The sequence below is a fragment of the Pimephales promelas genome, chromosome 4 (assembly GCF_988280905.1).
Source record: "Pimephales promelas chromosome 4, fPimPro1.hap1.1, whole genome shotgun sequence".
NCBI lineage: Eukaryota > Metazoa > Chordata > Actinopteri > Cypriniformes > Leuciscidae > Pimephales > Pimephales promelas.
The window spans coordinates 42,308,433-42,336,196 of record NC_142772.1 but is presented as its reverse complement, the minus strand read 5'-3'; the positions used below and the strand labels follow the sequence as shown (position 1 = coordinate 42,336,196).

At 38.8% G+C, this 27,764-nt stretch overlaps 1 protein-coding gene across 1 annotated transcript in view; it reads right to left on the bottom strand.

The window, feature by feature from the left end:
- Nucleotides 1-3,983: 3,983 nt before the first annotated feature.
- Nucleotides 3,984-27,764, bottom strand: part of gnb1l (guanine nucleotide binding protein (G protein), beta polypeptide 1-like) — a 37,652-nt gene continuing 13,871 nt past the window's right edge. The window contains exons 4-7 of the mRNA XM_039659536.2: nucleotides 26,892-27,054; nucleotides 23,744-23,836; nucleotides 15,850-16,059; nucleotides 3,984-6,181 (exon numbers count right to left, since the gene is read on the bottom strand). Of these exons, the coding sequence (XP_039515470.2) occupies nucleotides 5,915-6,181; nucleotides 15,850-16,059; nucleotides 23,744-23,836; nucleotides 26,892-27,054 (733 nt within the window). The 3' untranslated portion in view covers nucleotides 3,984-5,914. The remainder of the gene's footprint in view (nucleotides 6,182-15,849; nucleotides 16,060-23,743; nucleotides 23,837-26,891; nucleotides 27,055-27,764) is intronic.

Here is a 27,764-nt window from a genome sequence, read left to right as displayed (position 1 = left end):
TGGAAATCTGTTTCTTTCCTTACTTAGAGGGAAGCAACTCATTGCATTCGTTCTCATCAAATGTTTCATTTGGAAAGAATGCTGATGTATGTATTACAACATAGAGAATTGCGATATTGAACCTCAGAACAAAGAAAAAAAAAAATCATGAAAAGTTAAATATTTATCAGTTTAAAAATATCAGATGAAATGGTTGAATACAGCTAAATTTTAATATGTAGCATATTACTTAAAACGTTACTTTTTTAAAATAGGTTTTAAAGAGGTGCTCGGTCAAACTATGCAAATTCGCTTAGACTGTAAGAAATTCACAAAATAATGATATTATAGCCTAGATGATATTGCTCAGTATTTATGTAATTCCACTGTAAATAAAAGTGAACCGTTATTGAAATATTCGCCTATAGCGCAAACCGCGCGTATCTACTGTTTCACAGTGATTTAGGTAATCCCATGGTAGAGGAAAGAAACGCTTGCACACCATTTGACCTCTGACAGCTAACGACTTTCTGAAGTATCAAAGGTTAAACAATGTTTCCAGCCATTTGAGCGACGACTAATTGGTCGTATAATTTTTTGTTTGTGGTAACAACTCGATGCACTGGGGCCACCGATGCGTAATGGGGACCGTAAAATGGAAAAAATGAATAGCCCAAATGAAAAATGAGCAATGAAAAAAGTTTAACACGAACGAGAATTTCATTAGGCTATAATTACGCTTTTTATTCACGGTAAATATGTTTCCAAATAGCATTCTTAATGACATTATAAATGCATTTCTATTTCTGGTCGAATTCCTACAGCCAAGTATAAATTAAACATTTAAAATTTAATGTTTTTCTGATTCTAGATTAGAAATATATCCTATAGGCCTACATAAAATAAATTATTATTTTTTTAAGTTCAAAATAAAATAGGCGTAGACTATTAGGCTATAGCCTATAGCCTATTTAATTTTACAAAAAAAAAAAAAAAAAAAAAAAAAAAAACCCATAGCCTAATGACAAAGATAGCTCTTCATAAAGCTAGCCTATTAAAATTGATAGACTACAAATTTGTAAATAGGCTAAATCTTTTTAACAATTCACTCATTGTGAAGTGAAGCGCGTGCACATGTTGTTTCCCTATAGGCCTAGGCTATTTGGGGCCGGAAGAGCACGTTTGGAGGATTGTGTCCCTTCGCGTGAGCCTGTTCCCGGCTAGAGGTAATGAGCTTGGCCCATCAGGAAGACCGGGACACCCGGACCCATAGCTCTTCCGTCAGGGGTCTACCCATCTGTGTTTTCTCTAGTAGCGCTTCGCCTTGATGAGAGGGGCCGACTGGGGCCCTCGGTCGCGCAGTCTGTGTACCTGCATCCATGAATGACGACTGACGGCTGTTTCCAACAGTGACCTCTTCTAAAAATGCTCATTATTTATGGGCCGAATGCACCGAAAATTGTATCCGTCTTTGAAGTTTAAACATGATGCGTGCGAAGTTCAGCATGGAAATATAGAGGAAATAGGCTGCATGCGCTTTAAACTCACACAGTGACATGAGTAATTATGTGTGCACAAGCGTTCGGCATCTTAAAGCTTCAATGTCAACAATGTTAGGCTATTATTTTTTTTTTTAAAGTAAAATGGCTAAATATTGCGTATGTCAAGGTAAATTAGGTCTATTCGGATTATTAGATCATAATATAATTAATTTATAAATTATACATAAAACTGGCTAATACATACATATAAAGTTTATAAATGGACTGGACAATTTAAAATGAAAAACATCGTCAAAAAATGTGGTTTACAAAAAAAAAAAAAAAAAAAAATTAAAATAACAAACCCATTTATTTTTACTTAAATCCAGTAGGCCTATCTTAATTAATTGAATAATATCTAAGATAATTTATTTGCATTATTTTTTTTCAATCTAGGATAGGCTAATAGTATTTCCATGCAAAGACACAAATAAAATGAAGTAAAGCCAAATTGGAGGAATCCCTATTTGTCTTCGATAGCATTATTGAATTAGGCTATAGCCTATTATCCACCTCACGACGCGAGGAGATAATGACATAGGCCACGTTGTACACGGAATATTAAACAATATTACAGAAGTGACGCCTAATTAAACATTCATATAGAAATCAATATTAAAAAAAAAAATCCTAAAGCGCGAGAGCCTATCATCCACCTTTGCACTTTCCAGGTTTCTTTCCTTTTCTGACGCAATGACTCGTAGCCTAAGATAAAACATGCTTACATTTCCCATTGAACATTATTGCATTAAGGCAAATTAATGATGACCCAGTTTCTCATTTAACTGTACCTTTGTCTTCTGCCATTTTCTGGATTCATCATGCAGTTGTAACGATTGTCCAAATCTATATTTTGTGTACGGAGAGAGACGCAATGAATTAGAAATACAACCAGAATACAACTGATTAGAAACATTAGTAGAAAAAATTAAAATACATTATATTGTATAAATGTTTGATAATATCCATGCTGAAAGCCTGCAAGGGTGTAACTCACCGCACACGGACATTTCTTATCAGGCGGCCAACTAAAAACCTCAGTAAAACAGCAAACTATGGGCTAAAGAAAAAAATAACTGGTAATCATCTGACACAGGGTCGCATCTGGAACATCTGTTGTGACAAGCCTTTCTTCTGTGTACATTTCTCTGGTTTGGCACGTCCAAAGACAGCTCTTCAAGAAAAAAAAAAAATTAAGGTGAACCAAACCTGTGAAGATGTTTACCTACAGCCAAGCACGTGTTTCACATTTCCCGCGTTTTTCCCCCAGTAAATTTGTGTTCCATTTGTCAATGCTGCATACAAAAACAAATCACCCCGTGCTTATCTCAGACAACAGAAATCGTTTCATTCCAACTGAGCTTGCCAACTTATAAATAATTTACTAACACAACCAGTGTTGAGTTTCTCTCATTCAAAGGGCCATTTCCTCAGACTGTGATTACCTGGGATTATTATTTGTTTCCAAAAGCTAACATCCATTCATCCAGTCTTACCTACAAGAATCTTTACACAGCAAAACATGCCATGTAGATTCTGTTATTAGGGTCTATGAGTTTGTTTAAGCTGGTGTAGAATGGTCAGGTGACCTCTGACCCCTCATGCTATAGACAGGCATGTGTCTGTTGTTCAGTGAGCCGCAGGTTTTTGTCAGTGGCCCATGTCGAGGTTCTGCTTATACTGACTGCTTAAGTGATCTATTATTGACTTGGGAGGTATAAGCTGAAATCTCCAGCAATAGACGCTCATGCTTATTCACAGAACGGATGGAAGGCACCCCTGGCATGGCTTTGTTGTGCCCCCCCACCAAGTCTACAAAAGTAGGAAGTGATTACCAATCGGACAAGCTCTACAGAGGTCATGGACGAAGGTGCGTGAGGGTCCACAGATGACAAGGAGAAGGCTAATGACCAGGCGGACTGTGAAATGAACTGTTTTGTCTTCCTCTCTGACCGGCGACTCGCCCGCTGTTGTTTTTCCTTTAAAAGGATGGCCTCAAAGTTCCCCGAGCTTCCTGTACCGTCTGATGAGATATTCCAGTCTGGGTACGTCCCTAGAGACACGTGCTTTATGGGGCAGAACGGCTGTGGGCCGTTTGAAGTTCCACCGCCATCGCTCTGAGACGCATGAAATCCCACTTATCTTAGTACCATGGATGGCTATTATTACCGCATAGACGCTGACAAAAATAATCACCTTCAAAGTCTCTGCATGTTAGTCAACTAATATAAATTTCTGCAGTTTTTGTGTGAATCTTTATTCATTTTTTTTTTCACTGAAGAACACAGAGAATTCTGGTTCTGAGTGATAATTCAAGTCGTTCAACTGTTCCATTAATAATTCTTATCCTATTTTGTTTTTCCAGGAGCAATATTTATCACACTTACCATCTTCACTATAGCCAGTTAACAAATAATTACTTCAGATTTCAACAAAAACATGTATAACAAATAAGAAATCAAATCAACTAAAAAAAAAACTTTTAATGACTTCACAGCAAATCATTAAAAATTCATTCATTAGGGAATCAAACTACACAGGCCATGTTTGATTCACCTAAAATAAATCAGTTCATAAGGGTCATTCATTTGAAAATTCAAGTGATTAAAATATATATTTTTAATGGAACTGGATCTGAATAAGAATTGGCTATCAGTTTGGTGATTATGATGTTTCAGTCACGCGATTATGATGACGCGCAAAATTCAGATGGAGGGCAGGGAGTGAAGAGCGCAATGGACAAGATGGAGGAAAATCCGTACTGTACTACTTATATATAAATAAAAAAAAATCAAACATATGTTGGATGTGATCCTTATTTTATGAAGAGGAGCGATTTTTCAACTGAATTGAGATTTTGCTGGCATCGAGGCGGTAGATATCAGCAACTACCTCGTCTTACAGACATACTTTGACTTTAAAAAGTTCGGAAACTGAAAACAGCCACTTAAGTTGTATTAACTCAACTTTGACGAAGTGATCACTGCACACACGGGCATTTTCCCATTCGGCTCCTCCCAACCGCAGACGTAGGTTTGCAAGCCGTTTTTCCGGAGTTTTTCAGACAATGTCTTGCATTTCCCCCCCTTATGAACAACAAGTTTTTTGGTACACGATTGAAAACTACTCATGGTTTGATCGATTTAAGTAACCATAAAGAATGCAAAACATAGGCAATTTGAGTTTGTAATGGTGCTTTCTAAATACAGCAAATCACTTCCTGCCCTCCATTTGCATTTCACGCTATGGCAACGCACGTCGAATTAAGACGTCTGAATTAACCCAGCTATTGGTTATGCCTACGTAAAATGTATTTAAAAAATGAAAACCAAACAGTTGATGGACCTCATTAACATCCATAGTATGGGGGAAAATACTATGGAAGTCAATGGGGTCCCATCAACGGTTTGGCTACTAACATTCTTCAAAATATCTTCTTTTGTGTTCAGAAGAAATCTATACAGGTTTGGAACAACATGAGGGTGAATAAATGGTGACAATTTTCATTTTTGGGTGAACTATCCCTTTAAGAACCTCATTTACAAATAGTGTAAACAATACTAGATATCAGTTTTCTCAATGCGTTACCTCAAGTCTTCTCTCTCTCACACACACACATACAAAAGAAAAACAAAAACAAAAAGTGCAAACTACTTTGCTGAGTGAGCCATCCAGTTTTCGCAGAGCAAAAGCAATAAATACAAAAAGAGTTTGTCTTTTAGCCACATCCGAACACAGAGGTCAGCCTTGTCTTTAGGCTGAAAATAGAGCCGCCTTCATCAGCTCATGAGCTTAAAGGAAGAACGAAACGAAACTTGCTCAATGAATCTTTCTAACAAACAGGCCTGTCTGCGAAGCCTGAGCCCTTGTGATTAACCCTGTGTGATGTATGCAGGTCAGTCCAGAGGGCAATCTTAAACTCAGAGGCAGATTTAGAAAAACAGCGCTGGATTACTTTGCCGCTCAGGTGCGACTTCAAGAGCAAATACGCCTACTGAAGCACATCAACCTGGGGTAAAGCAAACATCTCGGAGAGGACGGTTTAAGCTCTGCCTTTGACAAAAAAAAACGCGTTTAAATAACTATTTGCCATTGTGGCACACTGCAACAAAACACTGTGATGGAGTGTGTTTATATTAGCTGCTTTTGCTTGAGCATTTCACCAATAGGAACTCGTTCACATGGACGCGTCAATAGCGGCAAACGCTGCTGAACGTCTTGCTAAATGTGATTTAGCAAGCTCCGCCTCACAATGGCAGTCAGCCACTAATTTAGGCATTTCACCATTCAAAGAAAAATACATTAGCACCACGTTAAAGTATGTAAATAAAGTCAGAGTAATTGGCAACAATCAGTTTGAAGGAAATGGCAAAGTGGGCCTCTGTCTTTTAAACTCAACTTTCGCTATATATAGACCACACACTGATCCGCTGGTCCTTGGATCCTGCGGCCAAAAGTCTCTGTGGGGGGTCCTGATGGTCGGAGAAGGCCACACTATTCACCATGTCAGTATGATGTTGTAGAACAGCCAGTGGCTTCAGTTTCTTCAAGCCAAACACCCTGATGTTGTTGTCCCAGCCCGCCGTTGCTAGGATCTTGCCGTCGGCGCGGACACGCAGCTGCGAGACCCCAGGATTGGTCATTTGAACGGAGTCGCGCATCTGTAAGAGAACACAAGTCAGACATTAAAGGATTAGTTCACTTTTGAAAAAACTTTTGCTGATAATTTACTCACCCCCATGTCATCCAAGATGTCCATGTCTTTCTTTCCTCAGTCGAAAAGAAATTTAGGTTTTTGATGAAAACATTCCAGGATTTTTCTCCATATAATGGACTTCAATGGGAACCGGATGGTTCAGGTCCAAAAGATGCAGCTTCAAATGTCTTTAAACGACACCAGACGATGAATAAGGGTCTTATCATGCGAAACGATCGGTTATTTCAATGCTTATTCCAAAAATGTAACTTTTCTAAGGACAAATGCTAGCCTTTCTCCATTCTGTGAGGCGCGTTTGCAACGTCACGTAGTACGTAATTACGTTCAAAAGGTCACGGGCGACGTAGCCAGAAGTACAGAGTCAGAGTGTTTACAAGTTGAACGCATAGGTTGAACGTGAAAACTAACTCAAACGCCGTTTACAAAAAAGGAATTGAAAGGTAAAACAACGATGTCGGACGATTTTGATTCTGTACTTCCGGCTACGTATTACGTGACGTTACAAACGCGCCTCACAGAATGGAGAAAGGCTAGCATTTGTCCTTAGAAAAGTTACATTTTTGGAATAAGCTTTGAAATAACCGATCGTTTCGCATGATAAGACCCTTATTCATCGTCTGATATCGTTTAAAGACATTTGAAGCTGCATCTGAAACTGTTATTAACTGTCTTTTGGACCTTGAACCATCCGGTTCCCATTGAAGTCCATTATATGGAGAAAAATCCTGGAATGTTTTCATCAAAAACCTAAATTTCTTTTCGACTGAGGAAAGAAAGACGTGGACATCTTGGATGACATGGGGGTGAGTAAATTATCAGCAAAAGTTTTTTTCAAAAGTGAACTAATCCTTTAATCCAAATGAGCCGCAATAGACAGTTTAACGAACAAACGACCCTGTTGGAATCCCTACGATTTCGAGAAAGTGAACATCAGACGCGGAATGAATGTCTCAGGTGGGTAGAAAGGATTAGAGCTGAAAACTATTTACCAGAAACAAATGAGCTTGTTGTTTAATGACCTGAGCAAGAGCAAATTTAGACCCGTGAAAAGAATGGGGCAGAGCGCGAGAGCAATTCCCCACCAGCCACCTTTGCCTGATCTGATGATTGAGCCGCAAATGAACGGCTAAATAGCTGTTGAACCTGGCAGAGGAAATCCGTGCGCGACTTCAGCGCCTCAATCATCGGCCGTAAAACATTCAAGCACGAGCAAAACGCTACGCGCGTTACTATTTGGTTTGGCGCATGAGGCGTTGGAGGTGGGGTGAGTTACCTTTGACTGTTTTCGCTGGAATCTTTGTTTGCGAAGGCCTTGTTGTTTTAACAGTCTCTGGTGAATTACATTTGCATTGAAAGGTCTGGTCAACAGTGCAAGGGAAGCAAACTCTGGCTAAAGATTACCTTCCCTTGCTCTCTGTGATCTACAGTGGCCAGGAGACCAGATAAATCTCGGTAATGGGCAACAATGTGACGTATTATAAAGTATTACCGAGAGCTCATTATCTGCGGCCCCTCTCCTTTGAGGACGTTCAAGGTATTTCCTGGAGAAACGTGCTAAGTGTGTGCGTGCGCGAGCGAGCGTACGAGCCGTCTCTCCACGGGAGGCATCTGGTCCCGAAGCTGGAATCGAACTGGACAGCGTAAAATTGACTTCATAAGCGGTGTCCAGAGAGACTAATGGCTCTCATGCGGGAGAAGACAGTGAAGAATTTGTCGGCGTGCTCCTGTTTCTGCCTGGAAAATCAGAGCCAGTCACTCCTGCATGTGGAAGATATAAGCCAGTCAGGTATTCCTGACCCAAGCGGATAGAAGAATGCACGGGTAAAACCGTCCCTAACATTATTCTTTAACAGAGAAGCGAAAACAAGACTCTATAGCATTACTTTTGCTCATATCTGAAATCAACTCGCATTATAGTCCGAATCACAATTTTGGAGAATGGTAATGATGTCACCTGCGACTGCGAGCAGAAACGTTCCCACAAAGTGAAAAGGAGAAAGACGGGTTTGCGTGCTGCGGCCAAGAGGGACGGGGGAGAAAGATGAATCGCTCCGAGCCGAGGTTGGTATGCCTGAACTAAACGCCCATCTGGTCCATATTACAGAGTTGATAATGATGGGTTAATGTGTCTATCTGTGTTTGTTATGCTTCCCATAGTTTGTGTCAGGAAAATACATTAATTTAATTAAGAGGTCACAGCAAAGCGATAAAAAAGGTAAATGGGTGTTTATAAAGTGAGCTGCGAGGCCTGTATCATGAAATAACCATTAGAAAACCATGATTTACAGAGAGCCACACTTTCGTTTCTGAATTTTCCAACAACTTTGACTATTCCAGAGAGTTTAAAAACAGAAGTTCTTTTGTTTACTCCAAAAGTCTTGCTAAATTAGCACGGCTGGCTATCGCTTTTTCCCACGAATGCGGGATTTAAATGGTGCGTCTACCCCCATACTCAATCTCGCTCGAACGCAATATGGAAGCATTCATACCAAACACAGACTTTAGAGTTTGAGAAATGTCATATCATTAGCTTTCATTTATGGAATCCATTCTCCATGGATTTAAATCCTCCACAATGAACTTAAAGACATCAAAGAGGTCAGTCTTTATGAACTATCCTTCATTTCTCTGTAAGACTATTGATTCCTGATGGGGTATACATAGCAAACGGTCATCTATGCATGCAAAGTACACACATATGCTTGTCCTGTTGACGATTAACCAAAAACAAACCTCAAAACCTTGCCGTAGGCCCAATAGTGGACTGGAGGACAACACATTTCCTTGGTTATACTATATCAAGCCCAAAAAAGCGTCACAGGAATGAGTCCTAAAACCCAGAAATCAATAGAATTTTTGCACCTCTAGTTCAATCGTCCCAAAGCCAATGGTTTACAATGTTTTATGCGTTTTGAAAAGGACCGTTTCTAACAAGTGGCTAAATGGGACTTCATCTACTCACTAGTCTGCTTCCACAGCCCCGTTGTGATTATCCTTAGGCTCTTACACACTATTCCAACTCAAACTTTCCAACTTGTAGATTTTAAATAAAGACAAATTTGTCAGAAGCTTTGAAGATATGCAAACATGGTGTAGTTTTAAAGGAGTAGTTCACTTTAAAAAAAACAAAAAACCTTTGCTGATAATTTACTCACCCCCATGTCATCCAAGATGTCTACGTCTTTCTTTCTTCAGTCGAAAAGAAATTAAGGTTTCTGATGAAAACATTCCAGGATTTTCTCCATAAAATGGACTTCATTGGGAACCAAACGGTTCAAGGGCCAAATGAGAGTTTCAGTGCAGCTTCAAAGGGCTTTAAACGCCACCAGACGATGAATAAGGGTCTTATCTAGGACCCTTCGAGTCATGACTCGGAAAAAAGATTTGTTCATTTTGATGAACGAGTTTGAACAGGAGAGTCACGAACGCTCATCACAGAACAGAGCAAGACGAGCATTTGTGCTTATAAAACTTAAACTTTATTTATTTTTTAAATGACGGATCATTTCGCTAGATAAGACCCTTATTCATCGTCTGGTGTCGTTTAAAGCCCTTTGAAGCGGCACTGAAACTCTCATTTTGGACCTTGAACCATTTGGTTCCCAATGAAGTCCATTATATGGAGAGAATCCTGGAATGTTTTCATCAAAAACCTTAATTTCTTTTCGACTGAACAAAGAAAGACATGGACATCTTGGGTGACATGGGGGTGAGTAAATTATCAGCAAAAGTACTCTTTTAAAAGCCTAAATTTAGCTTTTTCCTTCTGGCGATTGAATTTAGGCTTCATTAAAGTTGGGTTGGAAATATTATTTTGACAAACAAAACATGTAAGGATCTTAAAATTCGTTGGTCATCTTTTTTTATTATAGAAAATTCCAAAAAATCCGATTGGCTTTTTGTCGAGGGAACCATGGTGATGCTAACTTTCGGCTTGGCCTGCAAAAACACGTAATTCCTGTAGCACTTCAAAGAAAGTTAACCTTGATCATTTTTGGAAGCAATGCAACGGGACACGAGTGCGCGATGACTTACAGCACACTTGGTTGCACAGCACGGCAGCCAATTAAAAAGCTAAGAGCGATTGATTTTTGGCAGCAACGGAACGGGATGTTCAAAGCGCAGTATGTTGCTTTCTCCAGCATGGACTTGGCAGACTCAACTGACTTCACACTGATCCCCTGAAACCAGTTATCATCACTTGTCCACTTGAGCCTGACAATCCAGTACAGATGAGGGGTGTGTTTGCATTTTCCGGCGACAGCGTTTTACAACACACACCTTTCGCTTTTAATCGCTTTATTTTTACATGCGCCTCTCAATTGGGCATTACACCTAGTGGACACCTGAACAAAAAACATGTTGGCACAAGAGCATAAAAAAAGTGAAACCAATACCTAATTGACGAAAGCAAAGGAATTTACAAAGCATCCTGCTTCCTCATTCCAAAACACCCCTTGATAGGGCAGTTAAGTGCTGACAGATGCTGGATACCTGAAGCACGGAGCCTGGTGTGGTGCAGGACGGGTAGTAGGAGGGAGGGCTGTTTAATTGAGAGGAGCGGTAGGAATGTAGGGATTGAACGTGAAGAGATGTGGAGATCCACCTGTGAGTGCTGTCAGCACATCTCCAACAGCTTGCACAGACATACATGCTTGATTTACAGTAATCTTTACACACATGAAACAACCATCTCAGCCTCACTCTCCAAAATCTTGTCCGTCTACATCTGTCAATAGTCAGGAGCGCAGCCAACCACCCATAGCCAAATCTTGATCAACAAACGTCTTGCCTATGCCATCACACACACTGTTGCGATCACACATGCAAAACGATACGCAAGAGTAATCACTCTTAGTCAAGTCTGTGACAGATGCGGCTGCTGAATTCCACCACCACGGCTATCATATCCATGAGCGAGTGTGGAACGGCGGGCCACCCCGGGCGAACCACTTTTTATCTGTGCTTGATAAAAACCGCAACCCTTTCTTCAGCTCACATACACCATCTTACAGAACACTTCTCTGCAAAATGAAGCTGAAAGGATTCTTATCTACACATTTACTAATCAATACATTTTTTTAAAGCTTATTTTTCTACTTCACAACGATAACGATAGTGAGACGGAAAAATGCGCTTCACAATATATTTTTTTACTGTTGCAAGAAATGGGATGAGACAAAAATAACACAACACTATATTAACAATGTTTGTTTTTTTGAAGAAAATCCAAAAGGAATATATGACTGTCTAAAACAATCCAATAGTAGACAATATTTTGACCACTTGACACCGAATAAACTCCAGTAAAATGAAGCGCTTTGCTATCAAGTTAATTAATTCACCCAAATGCATCCTATACAGAGGAGAGATTAATCAGACACACTACCTTTCAAAAGTTTGGGTTCGGTTCGATATTTTGATGTTTTTAGAAGGAGTCTCTTATGCCCACTAAGACTGAATTTACTTGATACTGATCGCAAACTTTAAAAGGTATACACACCATAAATAAAAATTCACTTGCATCTGCACAAAATGATGCAAACAAACTACTTTACAAACTTTACATGCTAATGATCAAGTTGCATGGTGAATATGCTCTTTTTGTAACACACAAAAGTGTACTCATGAGCTCTGATTTTTCTTTTTACTAATGGTCATGTCATTCCAAACCTGTATGACTTACTTACTTTTGAATATACAAAGAAAATATGCTGATATGTTGGTGTCTTAAAAGAGTAGTTCACTTTAAAAAAAAACTTTTGCTGATAATTTACTCACCCCCATGTCATCCAAGACGTCCGCGTCTTTCTTTCTTCAGTCGAAAAGAAATTAAGGTTTTTGATGAAAACATTCTAGGATTTTCTCCATATAATGGACTCCAATGGGAACCAAACGGTTCAAGGTCCAAATGAGAGTTTCAGTGCAGCTTCAAAGGGCTTTAAACGCCACCAGACGATGAATAAGGGTCTTATCTAGGACCCTTCGAGTCATGACACGAAAAAAGATTTGTTCATTTTGATGAACGAGTTCGAACAGGAGAGTCACGAACGCTTTTCACAGAACCGAGCAAGGCGAGCATTTGAGCTTATAAAACTTAAACTTTTTTTATTTATTTTTGAAATGCCCGATCGTTTCGCTAGATAAGACATTTATTCATCGTCTGGTATCGTTTAAAGCCCTTTGAAGCTGCAATGAAACTCTCATTTTGGACCTTGAACCATTTGGTTCCCAATGAAGTCCATTATATGGAGAGAATCCTGGAATGTTTTCATCAAAAACCTTAATTTCTTTTCGACTGAAGAAAGAAAGACGCGGACATCTTGGATGACATGGGGGTGAGTAAATTATCAGCAAAAGTTTTTGAATATTTGGTATAATTTTGCACTCTCTCAAACTAAAATGCTATTTTTATCAACTAAAATTAGATACCATTTAAGCATGTAAGTCAGATTAAAATTGACTAAAATACTGCACATGACAAAATTAAAATGTTCTTCAAAATTCAAACTTTGACAAGATAAAACATGGCTCTGGTGTGTGCTCATTTTTAAGAATGCGGTGTATAAAAGTGTTTGTGCGCGCACAGTATTATTGGGGGGGGGGGGTATTTTTTGGTTAAATTAATGTAAATGATGATGAATAAAACATTTGAATATTTGGTATAATTTTGCATTCTCTCAAACTAAAATTCTATTTTTATCAACTAAAATTAGATACCATTTTAGCATCTAAGTCAGAGTAAAACTGACTAAAATACTGTACATGACAAAATCAAAATTTTCTTCAAAATTCAAACTTTGACAAAAACAAATGAAATAAAGAAAAGAAAATGAATGATGCCGATAGAGTGGTGTCAGCGTTTTCCGCAGCGTGCGCATTTCAGCAGCATGTTAAGGCCGGACGGTGTAAGACCCTGTTGCTTCATCTCCTCTCAGCCTTTCGTAGAGCCTCCCACTGTGAACTACTGTTCCTTTTATTGCAGATGTGTTTTTTGTTTGGTTAGCAGCCTGCGAGGTTTTGATGTTTTTATTACCTCTCGCGGGTCGTTCGTCAAGAGGGGCGAGCGAGAGGAGCAGCCACCCGGCAGATACCCCCAGCTCTACCGCCACACAAAACTACGTCTGTGGGAAGAGCTCGCAGCGGCTGTCTGGACGTCACACTGCGCTGCACTTCGGGGTAATTTAAAAGCCCCGGCAGACTCCTTTTCCGAGCTCCTCTTTTTTTAGGCCCTCTACGCCAAGAATTACATTTTAAATCAATTTTTTTTTTCGACGTGCAAAATAAACTGAACCGTCGATACAGATTCTATTTTGTGAATAAACGCTTATAACTGCAAATACATGTTGCGTGCTAGACAAAATAGGCAGGGAGGTTTGGGAATATTTCTAATTCACCCATTCATGTGTAAAAGGCGCTGGAAAGAATAACAATCCATGCACAGGACTGGAGTGTTGTATATCAGAGCTTTTTCACAGCCGAATATGAAATATTGAATCTGTAAGACCCTGAAATCAGCAGAGAATGGCCGCTAATGAGGCATTACCTTTCAGATGAGTAAAGTGTTATGCGAGATAAAACACGGCTCTGGTGTGTGCTCATTTTTTAAGAATGCTGTGTAAATATAAATATAAAAGCGCTTGTGCGTGCACAGTATTGTGGGAGAAGAGATGTTTTTGTCACACAGAAAACCTGGCCTAGAACTACAGTATGACATCAGAGTGTAGCTGAGAGTTGCCAATCTAAAGTAAAAGAGACTGATTTATTATAACAGACATGAGGAAACTTTCAATTCTAGCCAAATACTTTCCAAGTGTATCAGGAGGTGTGTGTCTACATGGCCACGTACACACCCCTGCAATACACTCCTCAATACTGTTCACTGTCCATTAGTAAAGGCTGGAATTCACTACACAACATTTGTTCAGATTTTTGCACTCTGGACAAGTTGGCAATAGTTGCTGAAGGTCAGATTTTGAGCAGTCGGAGTTGACGTATTTAGCCAACCGTGCTGAGAATGGTTTGTAAACGTGCCGTGCTGAACCAAGCTCAAGTGGAAATATAACTGGAACCATTCCTTACAGGTTTTTTGTGCAAAAAGCAGCTTATGAGCCTGAGTTGTTTAGCATATGACGCCCTGTTTTTCAAAGCTAGCAAGTGCATGATGCCCTTATGTGTAGATTTTAAAACTCATGTAGTGTATTTCAGCCTTCACACACCATGTTTGATTATTTTCAGGAGCGACAACTGAATTTGAATTAAATCTTTGTAGAGAACTGAACTGAACTGAACAACCAGTTACTAATTTGATAGACTGGATTAATTGGATAGATGGCAGTTTACGATTAACTGACGGACAATAATTAAAACATCTCTAGTCGCTAATACTGCTTTGGCCAAAAAATAGCCAGCACTAAATTGGTTAAACTGTTAGCATTCTTGTTTCTTATCTACAAAAGACAAAGAAATGACAAAACGTTGCTATGATTATCAGTTTGCAACTGAAAAGGCATTCGCAACCTATTTAACATAATGTAACTTTTTAAAGGGAAACTAAATGTAAAAAAAAAAAAAAAAAAAAATACTAAAATACCCTGTTAAAGGGTACATATCATGCTTTTAAATCGTTCCTTTTTGCATATAATACATTTGTGGTCTATATAAAGCAAAACTGCAATGCTTGGGTCTGAATTCCTTGTTTTTATAGCTCCACAGGCCCCTTTTCTGACTGGCCGATGCTCGCCGTATGTTTTTCCGTGAGCTTATTGATCCATTAGATCAAAAGATCTAAAAAGTCCATACATTTACACTCCCACAGACCCTCCCCTGGACAATTAGAAAACAGGTGTAAACAGGAATCGGTCTCCATCTTATACAGTGATGTGAATAAGTTTGGACACCCATGCTAAAGTTGCCTAAAAAGAGGAATAAAAAAAATCATCTTTTGGATATTTATGGAATTAAAATAGACCCACATCACCACACACCTTCCACCACACCTAGAGATTGGCATAGGGTACTTTCCATAAGATCATCTTTCAATGCAAATCAAACCAGCTATTAGGCTAACTGAAGTAAAACCATGCCAATCTCAAGGTGTGGTGAATGGTGTGTGATGATGTGGGGATATTTTAATTCCAAAGGCCAAGGGAACTTTATCAGGATGCATATTATCGTGAATCCATGAAATAACTGGCCTTTAAAAATAAAAATCTGCCCGACTCTATGGGAATTTAACATAGGCATCCTGACTTATGCACCCTGTATTTTAAGGAAAAACATTTATTTATTTATGATACATTATTCATTCACAAAGAAAATGTGTGTCCTTTAAGGGTGGAGTTTTCCTCATTTTTGTAATTAAGGCATTAAGATCAATATCCAAAAGATGATTTTTTTATTCCTCTTTTTAGGCAACTTTAGCATGGGTGTCCAAACTTATTCACATCACTGTATATGTGATCTGATCAACCAAAACGCATCTTAACACCAGGTGTAAACAGGGCCTTTGATAACTTCACTGAAAAAAACATTCACTGATGAAAAGTTCTCAATAAGAAAAGTTTGTGAGGAAAGTAAAGATGTTCAGTTATGAGTTCGTGTTAAATTAACCTGAAGGTTTTGCTGGTTGTCAAATGTCCAGGATTGGAGAATCTTCTCTGAAGATCCAGAAATGCCTTTCTGCCTGCATACATCAACGTCTAGACACATGACGGGCTCAGGATGCGCCTTCAGACGGCTGAACGGACGGCGATGGGAAACATCCCATAACACCAGAGAGCCATCCTCATACCCGGCACACAGAACCGGACCAGAATCAGCCTACATGGAGAGAAACAAACAGAAGATGTAAGGACATGTGAGAAAAATGTAGATCCAAGAAAAGGAGTGTAGAAATACTGAAGGGGGAGATAGAGAGAGGAACAGAGACAAACAGAAGCTCATGGCAGAAGTGTTTATCAGAGGTTATCAGACTGCTCATGCTCTGATGAACCACAGCATTAATCATCTGATGCTGCCTTGAGCCAATCACAGGACACGTCACTGTACACTTCATTAGTTAGAGCTTCATTATATATATATATATATATATATATATGAAGAGTTCAGATGCAAAAGCCTCTAAATGCCATTTGAAATTTTCTTCTTTAATGATGATTTTTATCAAACTTGTATATTTAAGTTCAGTAATTTCACTTAAATGGCAATGATAATTACCTATTAATTGTTATTTAAGTAAAAATTACTGAACTTAAATATACAAGTTTGATAAAAATCATCATTAAAGAAGAAAATTTCAAATGGCATTTAGAGGCTTTTGCATCTGAACTCTTCATATATATATATATATATATATATATATATATATATATATATATATACACACATATATATATATTTAGCATTCATCGCCAATTAAAAACCTTTAAAATATTTTAGTAAATATATGTAGGTGAATATTATTGTAATAGCAAAGTTTCTGCATTAAAATGTTTAAATATTCATTCTTGTGTTAATTTAGTTAAACAGTGTGGATAATCAACATTAGATCAAATAAAATGAAAATAATTAAAATATAATATATAAATACTCAACATTTTAGAGAAAATACGGAGATATGAAATGTCATCAAATAGTTGGGGGAAAAAAGAGAGAGAAATTTTGGCTATATCACCCATCCCCAAAATCTTTTTAAATATACAATACATAAATGAGAATAAAATCAAAATTGCTCAACATTTCAGAGCAAATACATAAACAGAGAGATATTATTGTTATTACTTTTTTATGTGGCCAATAACACCCAGCCCTACTCTACAGCTCTAGTGAGTGAATGAACAGACAAGTAGACCATATTTGCAAACATAAACAGAAAAGTATCTGAAAAATATCAGCATATAACACCCATAACTGATTGAACGTGTTACTACAAATCTTCGCTCTGAGCCCTCGGTTATACCGACACAATCAGTGCAACCTCCAACTTCCTGCAACACTCTCGGACCTTTTTTCACTTAACCTCAAAAAAAGCGACAGCTCAGGTGCATGTGCTTGTTTGTTTACTCAGATTTACAGCACCTCCCAGGTTCCCCGCTCATTATCTGCAAAGAGAAGCGCTCGAGCTACACGGCTACACGCAGCATCTTGTCTCATAAATCAGTTTAGTGGATAAAAGCAGAATGAGGGAGCTGATAAAAGCCTACAGTCTCATAACTCAGAACAGAGCTGCAGGCGTGCTGTCTACACAGCAAGATTTACAACGGAGGTGTCCTTCCCCTCCTTTCTCACCCCTCTCCTTCTCAGATACACAACGAATACACACACACACACACACACACCCCTCCTCCACAAGATCATTCATCTCCTTGTGCAAGTGACAACACAGCAGTGCCATTCACCACACTTGGTTTACACTAAGTTGTTTATGCATCAATCACAATAAAAACACTTGTTAATTAGTATACACTTTTATTGGGTTTTCTTCTTTTTTTTAAAGAAATAAGAAACACTGTAATACATACTTAAACTACAGTTCAATTGTTTGGAGTCAGTATGCTTTGCTTTATGCAGCAAGATGCATTCAATTAGCAATGAAAAGTGCCAGAAGAAATTCATAATGCAATATATTCAAAGAATCCTGAAAAAAGTAGCAGCTTCCACAAAAATATTAAGCAGCACACCCATTTTCAACAGTGTAAATAATAATAAATGTTTCTTGAGCATCATCATCATATTAGAATGATTTCTGAAGGATCATGTGACACTGAAGACTGGAGTAATGATGCAGAAAATTTGCTTTGCATACATTTTTAAATATATTCAAATAGAAAACACACAATATTTCATTTTTTCCTGAATTTTTGGATAAAATAAGAGAAAAAAAAAAAAATCTCCCTGATCCAAAAATTTGTAACAGTAATGCATGTTCAATGATATAATAAAAAGAATCAAAGCAAAAGACAAAGACGCAACAAAATTACATGAATTAATGAAATAAATAAAAGGTGGCAAACTGTTTTGGCTTTTACCTACAGAAGGATGAGGAGAGGAATCTTCACAAATCAATGGTAGTGTACTTGGTACAGGCAAAGCTGGCAAGGGAAAAATGATTTCCATATGTGTAAGGGCCAGAAAGTTGGGACTCATTTTTCCCCCTTCTCCGCCTCGTCTTTTTTCGCAAAGACCGTCCTCTCTTTGCACAGTATATTTCTTTTTCCTGCAACGCTTAAACAAAATTCCCCGTCGAATCACGAATGCCATGTAAACACATCACCGGCAAAGTGTATTAGGATGAAATAAAAAATAAAACAACTGGAAATCAATCCCCAAGCCTCATAGACAGTTGTTAAGCATTACCGTCTGTTGCCCTCTGGCCCCTGCACTTCAGTTAAGTGTAGGTGCTCCCTGATTGATGATGTCACAGGTCAAGGGTCATGGAACCCTGGGTAGACACCTAATTCATTATATCCTCCGTGGCTGGTCTACAAGAGGGTGCTTTAGCCGGATTAGGACTCGAGCTTCAGGGAAAGATTCATCATCCCAACAGCTGCATCAGATGGATGCTCCAGACTGAAGCCACAACAGAACGGAGGGGAGGAGAGGAGAGCGGTGGCGTTCCACTGGATGGCAACAAGTCGCCATGCACCAGCGAAGCCCCCCGCTGAGTGGGAAACCACAGAGTTGATCCCGGCACAGGCCCTCCTCGCATCTCTGGGGGCTTTCAAAGGAAGACCGGGAGAGAGGAGCTCCTCTAGGTCAAGTCGTGTGAAAGACTGTGGGTGGCGTGTGTGTAAGCCACACCTGAACAAGGGTGAACAGATGTGCGACAGGGATACTAGAATATGCAACACGCTGATGAAAGCGAAAGCGGTTTACGGGGCTATGATGGGGAGTCCAAAGAAACGCAAACGCTTAAGGAGAGGACATATGGAGGGTGATCTTGATGGATATCGGTAAAGGACCATTTCCTTCTCACCAACATCACTGCATCTCTGCCACCAGGCCTTGACCAATCTCACCCAGTAGGCTTGCATGTGTGCAGTTATAATTAAGCTACACCAGGGGGGCTCTTTTTTTTCCTTAGTCGATGATAATGCCCAGATATTGCAATTACTATAATAAGTACGAAGTATGTACATAGGGAACAGGACAGCAAAATAAAGAGTAAAGTATTTGAGTGTCCTTGTTACATATGTTAAATGTACTTACCATAGTAATAACGGTGAATTATGCATAATTTAAAGCAACTAACCCTCAATCAAACCCTAATCCTGTAAAAAAATGTGTTCAATTTACGGTAAAATACCGGCAGCTGTGGCTGCCAGAAATTTACCGTATAAAATACGGTAGCAAGAATTTACGGTAATAAGATTTTACAGATTTAACTTAAAATTTACGGAAATAAACCGTATTTAATTATCTGATATACTGTTAAATTATCGACCAATTGAAGTGTTAAAATTTCTGTTTCATACCATTGTAATATCCTGACATCCATCAATCACAGAAGTAATGAGTCACACTCACATGATATATGGAAACTCATCACATGCAGTTCTTCCTCAAGAAACTTAATTCTAATATATAGAAGCTGCACAGCGTCATTCACTCAAACATTAAACACCATCATGGTAACAAACATGAAATTTTAAAAAGGCAATAAACATTAATTTAACAACATTAAATGTCACATAAAACCCTAATGTACCTAACTGATTAGAAAAAGACTAAGCAAACTATGAAGAAACAAGTTATTTCAACAAAAATTCATCAAGTGTGGAGTGTCACGCAGGGAATTGTCAATTTACGTTTTTTCACTGTAAATTATACAGTGAGTTGTTCATTTTCACTTTAAAAACTGTAAATTTAACAGTATTTTACAGTAAAATTACATGAAATTTACCATTAGACCTATCACAGTTATTTACCGTATATAGTAAGGAAAGGTTCTGTTAACAAATTAACAGTTTTTCAATGTAGCATTTTTACAGTCTTTTACCATTAAAATCACAATAATTTTTTTTTTTTACAGTTTTACAGTTACACTTTATTTTAAGGTGTCATTTTTACAGTATGATCATATAGTACATGTGCTTACTATATATAGACACCTTAAAATAAAGTGTAACCAAATAAAATGGCAACAAAATCAGCCACCGATATCAGTACAATATATCATGCATCTCTAATCTTACAGCACTAACTGAGACGGTAACCAACCAATCGTAAGAACCACAGGGATCTATAAGAACAAGAAGAGGGAGACGGTCATAAAGTGCCGAGTGAGTCTCAAGCCAAACCCCAATAAAGCATTACTTAATATGGCATTTAATCCGTTCCAATAGTCAGAAAGAAAGACAATAAATCTGTTGTCAGCTCTACTGGGAGCATGATGGAGGAGATGTGTTCAAAGAGAAGAGAGTGAGTGTGTGTGTGTGTGAGGTTGAGGAAATGGCAGTCTGCACCAGCAGGGATCATGAGGATAACAAGACAACCGCTTCATGATTGATTGACACCGGGAGCGAACAATGTGTTACAGCCGCTGGGGAAGTGACCGGGCCAAGTGTGCCCACACTGAGAGAGGACTGCTCAACACGTTCACGCTGGGTTCCTCATCTGGGTAGATGGGTACCTCTGAACTGAGCATGACGGTAACAGAGCAAATGAAAGACGACAGCTTGGAGCGATTCACTGCCGCCCAGGGTCCTGCTGTTAGATGTCAGCACCTACCTGCCATTAATACTGCATAATTATCAATTCTAATCGAGGCAGGCGGCACTAAGAGCCCCACTGTCTACACAAGACAGGCAGAAAGGATGAGGGAATGCTGGTGAAAAACAAACCGAATTACAACACGGATACAACCACCGAAAGCACTTGAGGCCAGAGCCGTCTCCATCAAGCGCTTTGATTAGCGCTGCCAATTAACTGCGAGGAAACTGACCCGAGATTAACTGAGGGCACAGGCGGAAAACTCGTAAATACTAGAGAAGGGATATTAATTGTCAGTGAAAATAATTATAGGTCTCTTTATTGGAAGCAAAATAAAAATTTCAGCTGTGTTTACAAAACACACACGGGCAGTTGATCTATGGCACTGAAGCAAAGTTGTTCCAAACACTGTGATTAAAGTGCAGCGGGAGGAACAGCCCGGACAGGTCGCATACATAAATCAGATAAGTTCTGTTGCTTTACACACTTTCCAACTGCTCAGTTACCCTGTGAGTTCTTGGATTACTTGTCAGTACCTCAACTCATGGCAATGCCGAAATTAAAAACAACTATTACAAACATGGGAAAAACTGACACTGCTTTTAAAGTGCGGGATTCATTTATGATCACACATTATTTTTGTAAAATGCTATAATGTATTGTGCAGGCATTTAGCTTTATTTGTTGTAAATAAAAAAGCCTGACAAAGTCACTGCTAAATGCCTATACCTCTAACTCGTAAGCTCGGGAAAAGCAAGAGCTTTCCACTTGTATTTATGACATTGTGGGGCTGCTCATGAGTGTTCAACTTGAGAAAACAATATTTTCTACATGACTTGAATGCACAACAACTACTGTACTTTTTTAAAACATTAAAATGAAGCAAGAAGTCGAGTAAACCTCAACAGCGCAAAAAAAAAAAAAAAAAAAAAAAAAAAAAGATCTTCTAAAGGGATAGTTCACTTTGAAATTACATTTTGGTATGTTTTAGCTTACCCTTAAGGGCATCCAAGATGTAGGTGTCTTTGTTTCCACAGTAATTTCAATTTTGATATTTTTAGGTCAAACCGTTCTTGTCTGTCAGTCATATAATGGAGGTCTATGGTCACCACCTCAAAAAGCATGCACAGAGAAGTCCAAATTTTCAGTTTGCGCAAGCACCGGAAAGCGCTGGAAGTGATCTCTTGCACGGTTGCGGGAGAAAAAAAAAAAAAATCAATGTTGTCTGTTGATATATCGAAATCGTCTTCCATTGCGATTTCCTGTATATCTAAATATGTTTAGATCTTCACAGTGAAGGGCAACACTTCTGAAATCTGTGTAAACAATGAGTGATGTACACGCGCAAGAGATCACTTCCGGCACATTCCAGCGCTTGCGCAGACTGAAGCGCCCTCGCCATCAGACCACTTGGACATGGCTGTGGTTACAAGAGTTAAAAAAACAATATAAATACTGTTCGTTTTCTCACACAAACGGCTCATTTCGTGTCTTAGGCCATCAATGTGTACTTACATTTACGAGTCATTAAATCATGTTTAATTTGGACTTCTCTGTGCATGCTCTTTGAGGTGGTGACCATAGACCTCCATTATATGACTAACGGACAAGAACGGTTTGACCTAAAAATATCAAAATTGAAAATACTGTGGAAACAAAGACACCTACATCTTGGATGCCCTTGAGGTAAGCTAAAACATACCGAAAATTAATTTCAAAGCGAACTATCTCTTTAAGTATACTCCCAGTTAAAAAAAAATAATTTATTTATAGATTTATAATCTAAAGTTAATGAAAATGTTAATAGACTAATAATGCCAGCATTACATGAAACAAAACGCTTTCATTCTCCATAATTTTTATCCACAAGTTTCCTACGCCCCATGAGGCCTTGCGTCAAAAGTGGGCGCGACTTCTGGTTGGAAGTAAACAAAGCGCGATTTGACATGCTTGACACTCGTTCATTCAACAGTTGACAGTCATTCAAGTTATAGCGATCCAAACCAGCTAACGATGTGGGAACACAACCTCAACGAAATTCAAAAGGGTGAAATAACAGTACCTTTACCCTCCGCAGTAGTTGATTGGGAGTATTATAATAACATTATTAATAATCAATACTCATCAAGGCATGGTGACAGACAGTTGTGCGAGCTGACAAACAATTAAAATAAAAAATACACACTTAGTCATTGTGCTTTGGAGTTTATTCAAAATTATAAATGAATGTGCTACTTGAATACATTGACTGGCACATTTGGTATTCTGTCAACACAGGCTTTGATCCTGAGTTTAGGTGTAACATCAGTAGCGAACAGCCAATCACATGCTGAGAGAGTTTAGAGAATATTAAGAATTTAAACAAATGTACACAGGAAGATTCGTCGTCTTTGGGAGGTGATGGAAGCTACAGTCGTTGGCAGGATCACTCAGTCTGATTTCGTTTTCAGCTTATGTTCAAAACAATCCCGTTTAAGCCACTAAATTAGTTTAGTCCGGTTATACATACAACCGCGAACAGCACATGTTGTCCCTGAGCTCCGTAACGACATCTCTCATAAAGATTTGCGTCTTTACATAGTAAAATAATTCTCCGAAAAACAGCTAGCCTCTTCGCTAACTAACACACAAAACACCATTGGAATGCTACTTCCGCCGCGTCACCGGAAGTTTCACCCACTTTATTTTTTACAGGAGCGCCCCTCGGAAACTTGTGGATAGTGGTGGCTGATTTTTAAGTATTTTTTTGCTCCAAAAATACTTCCGGACATATGTGACGTGTCGTGACTCTTACCTGCCACATCTTCATACACATGAGCATCCCGAGCTTTGAATCTGGTTTGAGAGTGCACACTGGAGTCCAGCTCCTCATCTCCACCACGCTCACCTAAAAAATATCATACACATTAAAAGCTTCAAATCTAGTTTCAGTGTTTTATTGCCAAGAAAAAATTCTTCTAGGTTTATGTGAGTCACCACTATTAATGTTGAAATACTACAAGTTGAATGCACATCCAGACTAAAATTCGTGATACCATCCAAATAATCTATACTGAAAAGAATGCACCGCACAGATGTGTATGAGACAACTGTCCTGTTAGTTTGCCATGATGCATGTGCACAGGTGGTAAGCGAGTGCAGACAACATTGGGCTGGTCGCCAGCAGCTTCCCACTTTCCTGCGCTCTGCCTGTCTCGACTCGTTGGACTCCAAACAGAGGCAATTGATTTAAAACACAACAGTTTCCAACAGAGAAGGGCCACGATCATTAATAATAATAATAATAATAATAATAAGTAACTGACCCACTAATATTTCTGACTAACAACATAAAAATGGTGTGATGAGCATTGGTGAACATGCATACAGATTGTCTCAAAATGCCCAAAATGTCAGTATGCCATTGCATTTAACAACAAAATATCAAAACAAGAGGCATTTGCGAATTAATGATGATGTACAATTGGCCTCAAGGTGATTTTTAGTGGATGTTCTCCTCAAGTTCATACAGGACTATCCACAGGTGGTGTTCATCACATTAACCATGAACATGATCTAGTAATGTTTGACACCCAGAAAGTTTCCTATATCCACTTTATCTCAATTTTGAACACTTTTTGGTGACAAACAACTGTGCTTGGTTTAATATATTATCAAATGGAGTGACTTTAAAATGTTTTAAAGGTGTTCAAGTGTCCAAATGCTTCTGGGGTTGTCACTGTATATGACATGCACACAATGTAATAACCCCTGAGTAACTGGTCCTGGCTCGTACGTTTTAGGCTGATTGCAGAGGCAGCCATGATTAAGAATCATTCTAATCAAGTTCAATTTAACATCTCTGACTTCAGACCAATTCATATTTTAACACTAAGACACATCTGCACGTTCTACATGTGTTTACGCCTGTAACTATAAACAGTAGAGAAGGGCAGCTCTCATCCCCCCAGGTTAAAGAGAGAGAGAGAGAGAGAGTCGATAAATAACCGCGAGTCTATTAATTAGAGCCCTGCACGTCAGCCTCACTGGAACGCTAAACATGAAAGCCTCCAAAAACACCGGAAGACACAGATGAGGTTGAGTTCCGGACTCCCAGCATGCCTTGCAGCATTGTTATTTGTTTTAAGAGACGTATAGTGGTGTAGCTTGCCTGCAGTTATCTTGTGACGGTTATTACCTTGACAGGCTTTTGACAAGGCCTTCATTAGTTAGTACAAGGTGGGAGGGGGATGTAAGAGTGCTGTAAATGCCAGACCTAATGTTGCCATATACTTGAGCACTATAGGGAAAAAGAGTACACTGGGTAGTGCACACTACATTGCATATCAAGTTATATATATGCTCCTATACCCCTTCTTCACCAAAATGGTAGATATTTAAACTATGGAAGTTTGTTTCCGCCACAGAATAAAAAAATAATTGCAACTTTATAACTTACAATAAAAAAAAAAAATGTCAATCGGGAGATATAAACTCACAATTGTGTGTTACAAAGTCAGAATTGCGAGACATAAACTTGCAATAGTGAGAGAAAAAAAAGTCAGAATTGTGAGATAAAAACTCACAGTTCCCTTTTTAATGTTTTATTGTGTGACGGAAACGAGCTTCCGTAATATACGCTTAATATCAAAAATTATTTTATCTATTTTATAACCATTAATTTCATATTTGTATTATTTTGTATTTAAATAAACATTTTTTTTTAAATTCATAGAAATATAAGAAATAAATTATTTAAAGATTATGTAAATATATATAAATACACATGTATATGCATGTATATATGGATGTGTATATATATGTGTGTATATGTATACACATATATATATACACATGTAAATATATATAAATACATATGTATATGTATGTATATATACATATACATATATATATATATATATATACTGTATATATATATATATATACTGTATATACCCATATATATATGGATGTGTATATATATGTGTATGTGTGTGTGTGTATATGTATATATATATATATATATATATATATATTTTATTTCTCAGCTGGATGAGGGAAAAAATGTTGCAATGTTGTTGATTGTAATGTTAGCGATCTAGTTCGGTTCTGTTTCAATATAACAGTAGCAGGGGGGATGGAGTGATGAAATAAAGAGGAAGCGAGATGCATTTGGAGCATTGTAGGAAAAATGACGAGGATAACAGCAATATTGAAGCTCTGTGTTAGGTCTGGCTGCAGGGCTGCTGGTAGCTGAAGCATGGTAAATGCGGATCGAGTGACAGCTCAAGCTCTCTCAAGTGAGTATCTGGCAGACTGGACAGTGAAACATGAATCTGGATGCAATAAAAGCCAGGACAGAGCAGAACTCGCACTCTCTGCTCTCTGTCTTCGGCTTGACTGCACAAATCACACCTCCGGTCTGACTGAATCTTACCTAAAATGACCACTACAAACTAGAATCAACATGATTTAAAAAATAATTGAAGTCATAACACTTGCAGTACCAGATTAAAATAATTCTAACTAGTGGTGGTTTGACATTCAGTATCTGCAATGCTTGGTTATTGGTCGATATTTAGCCATTTTGAAATCTGATATTAAATTATATATGAAAAAGTCTGGGTTTGGTAAGATTTGTGGGCAGTGGGCAGACACTTTTGCTGCGGTTCCCAGGGAGTGATTGGGGTTTAGTTGTCATGCTGGAGGGCACCTCAGTCATTGAGAATCGAACCCACAACCTTTGGGTTACCAGACTCTCTAACCATTAGGCCATGACTATGTATGAAGTATGTACAGAAGGTGTGGTGGACAATGAACATGCAAGCTAGAACTGCCATTGGGCACTGGCTAAAATCCAACTATTGATGACAGTCCCTTAAGGAACTAAATTTATTCCGAAGTGTTGGTGGGCACTGCCCTGAGATGTGTGTGATGAAGCTCTTATCTCTGCAGTCACTCACCTCCTCCATATGTTCTGTGGGGTGGGCCAGTAGAGCTGATCCGGGCCGGGACTCCAGCAGAGAGCACTGACAGAACCCCACACTGCCCGTAAGGAGAGAGTCCGTCACTGTGCTGCGGTCTTCGGACAGATCCCACACACACACCCGCATGTCTCGACCCTGACTGACAGCCACGGACACAAACACACGCACAGCAGAACAAAAACACAAACATATCATAGCAATCACACTGAATATCACAAATGAACTGAACCAGTTTGGCCAGATCTTGGCCTAGACTAAGACAGTAGAGAGAGGGGACTGAAAATGGAAAACAGAGAAGGGGGAAGTGATCCACACAGTCCAGATTTGAAGTCTCTCCTGCATCAGCTTAACATATTTGATGCCTGCATTTTAGATGGTCACATGACAATAATAATAATTCACAGTTTGATAGGCTACGGGGTAACCAGTGTTGTTCATGAACGCGTTCGTATTTTGGGCGAACGTGAACTGAACGTCCTGTATTACTGCTTGATGAACGTTACTGTGAATGCGTTCATTCTGGGTCTGTGAACGCACGCTCTCTCAGTTTAACTTTGTATAATAGGATGCCAGATTTCTATAGAGCCTTCCAGGCGAAAACTCGGCTAAAACACACGTAAACAGGCCGTATATGTAGCGAAAAAACACCCAATCTGGCAACACAAGACACCAGTGTCGCACGGCGGCCGCCGTCGACAAAGCAGCGAGCGAGGAGGGGTCATATATGATCATTTAAACGGGTTTATGACAAGGTCGGTGAGGATCGGAAAAATCTTACATTTCTGTGCAAACTGCCCGTCGATAAAATAATTGTTGTCTGTGGTTGTATATGGGCTGTGGCAATATTAA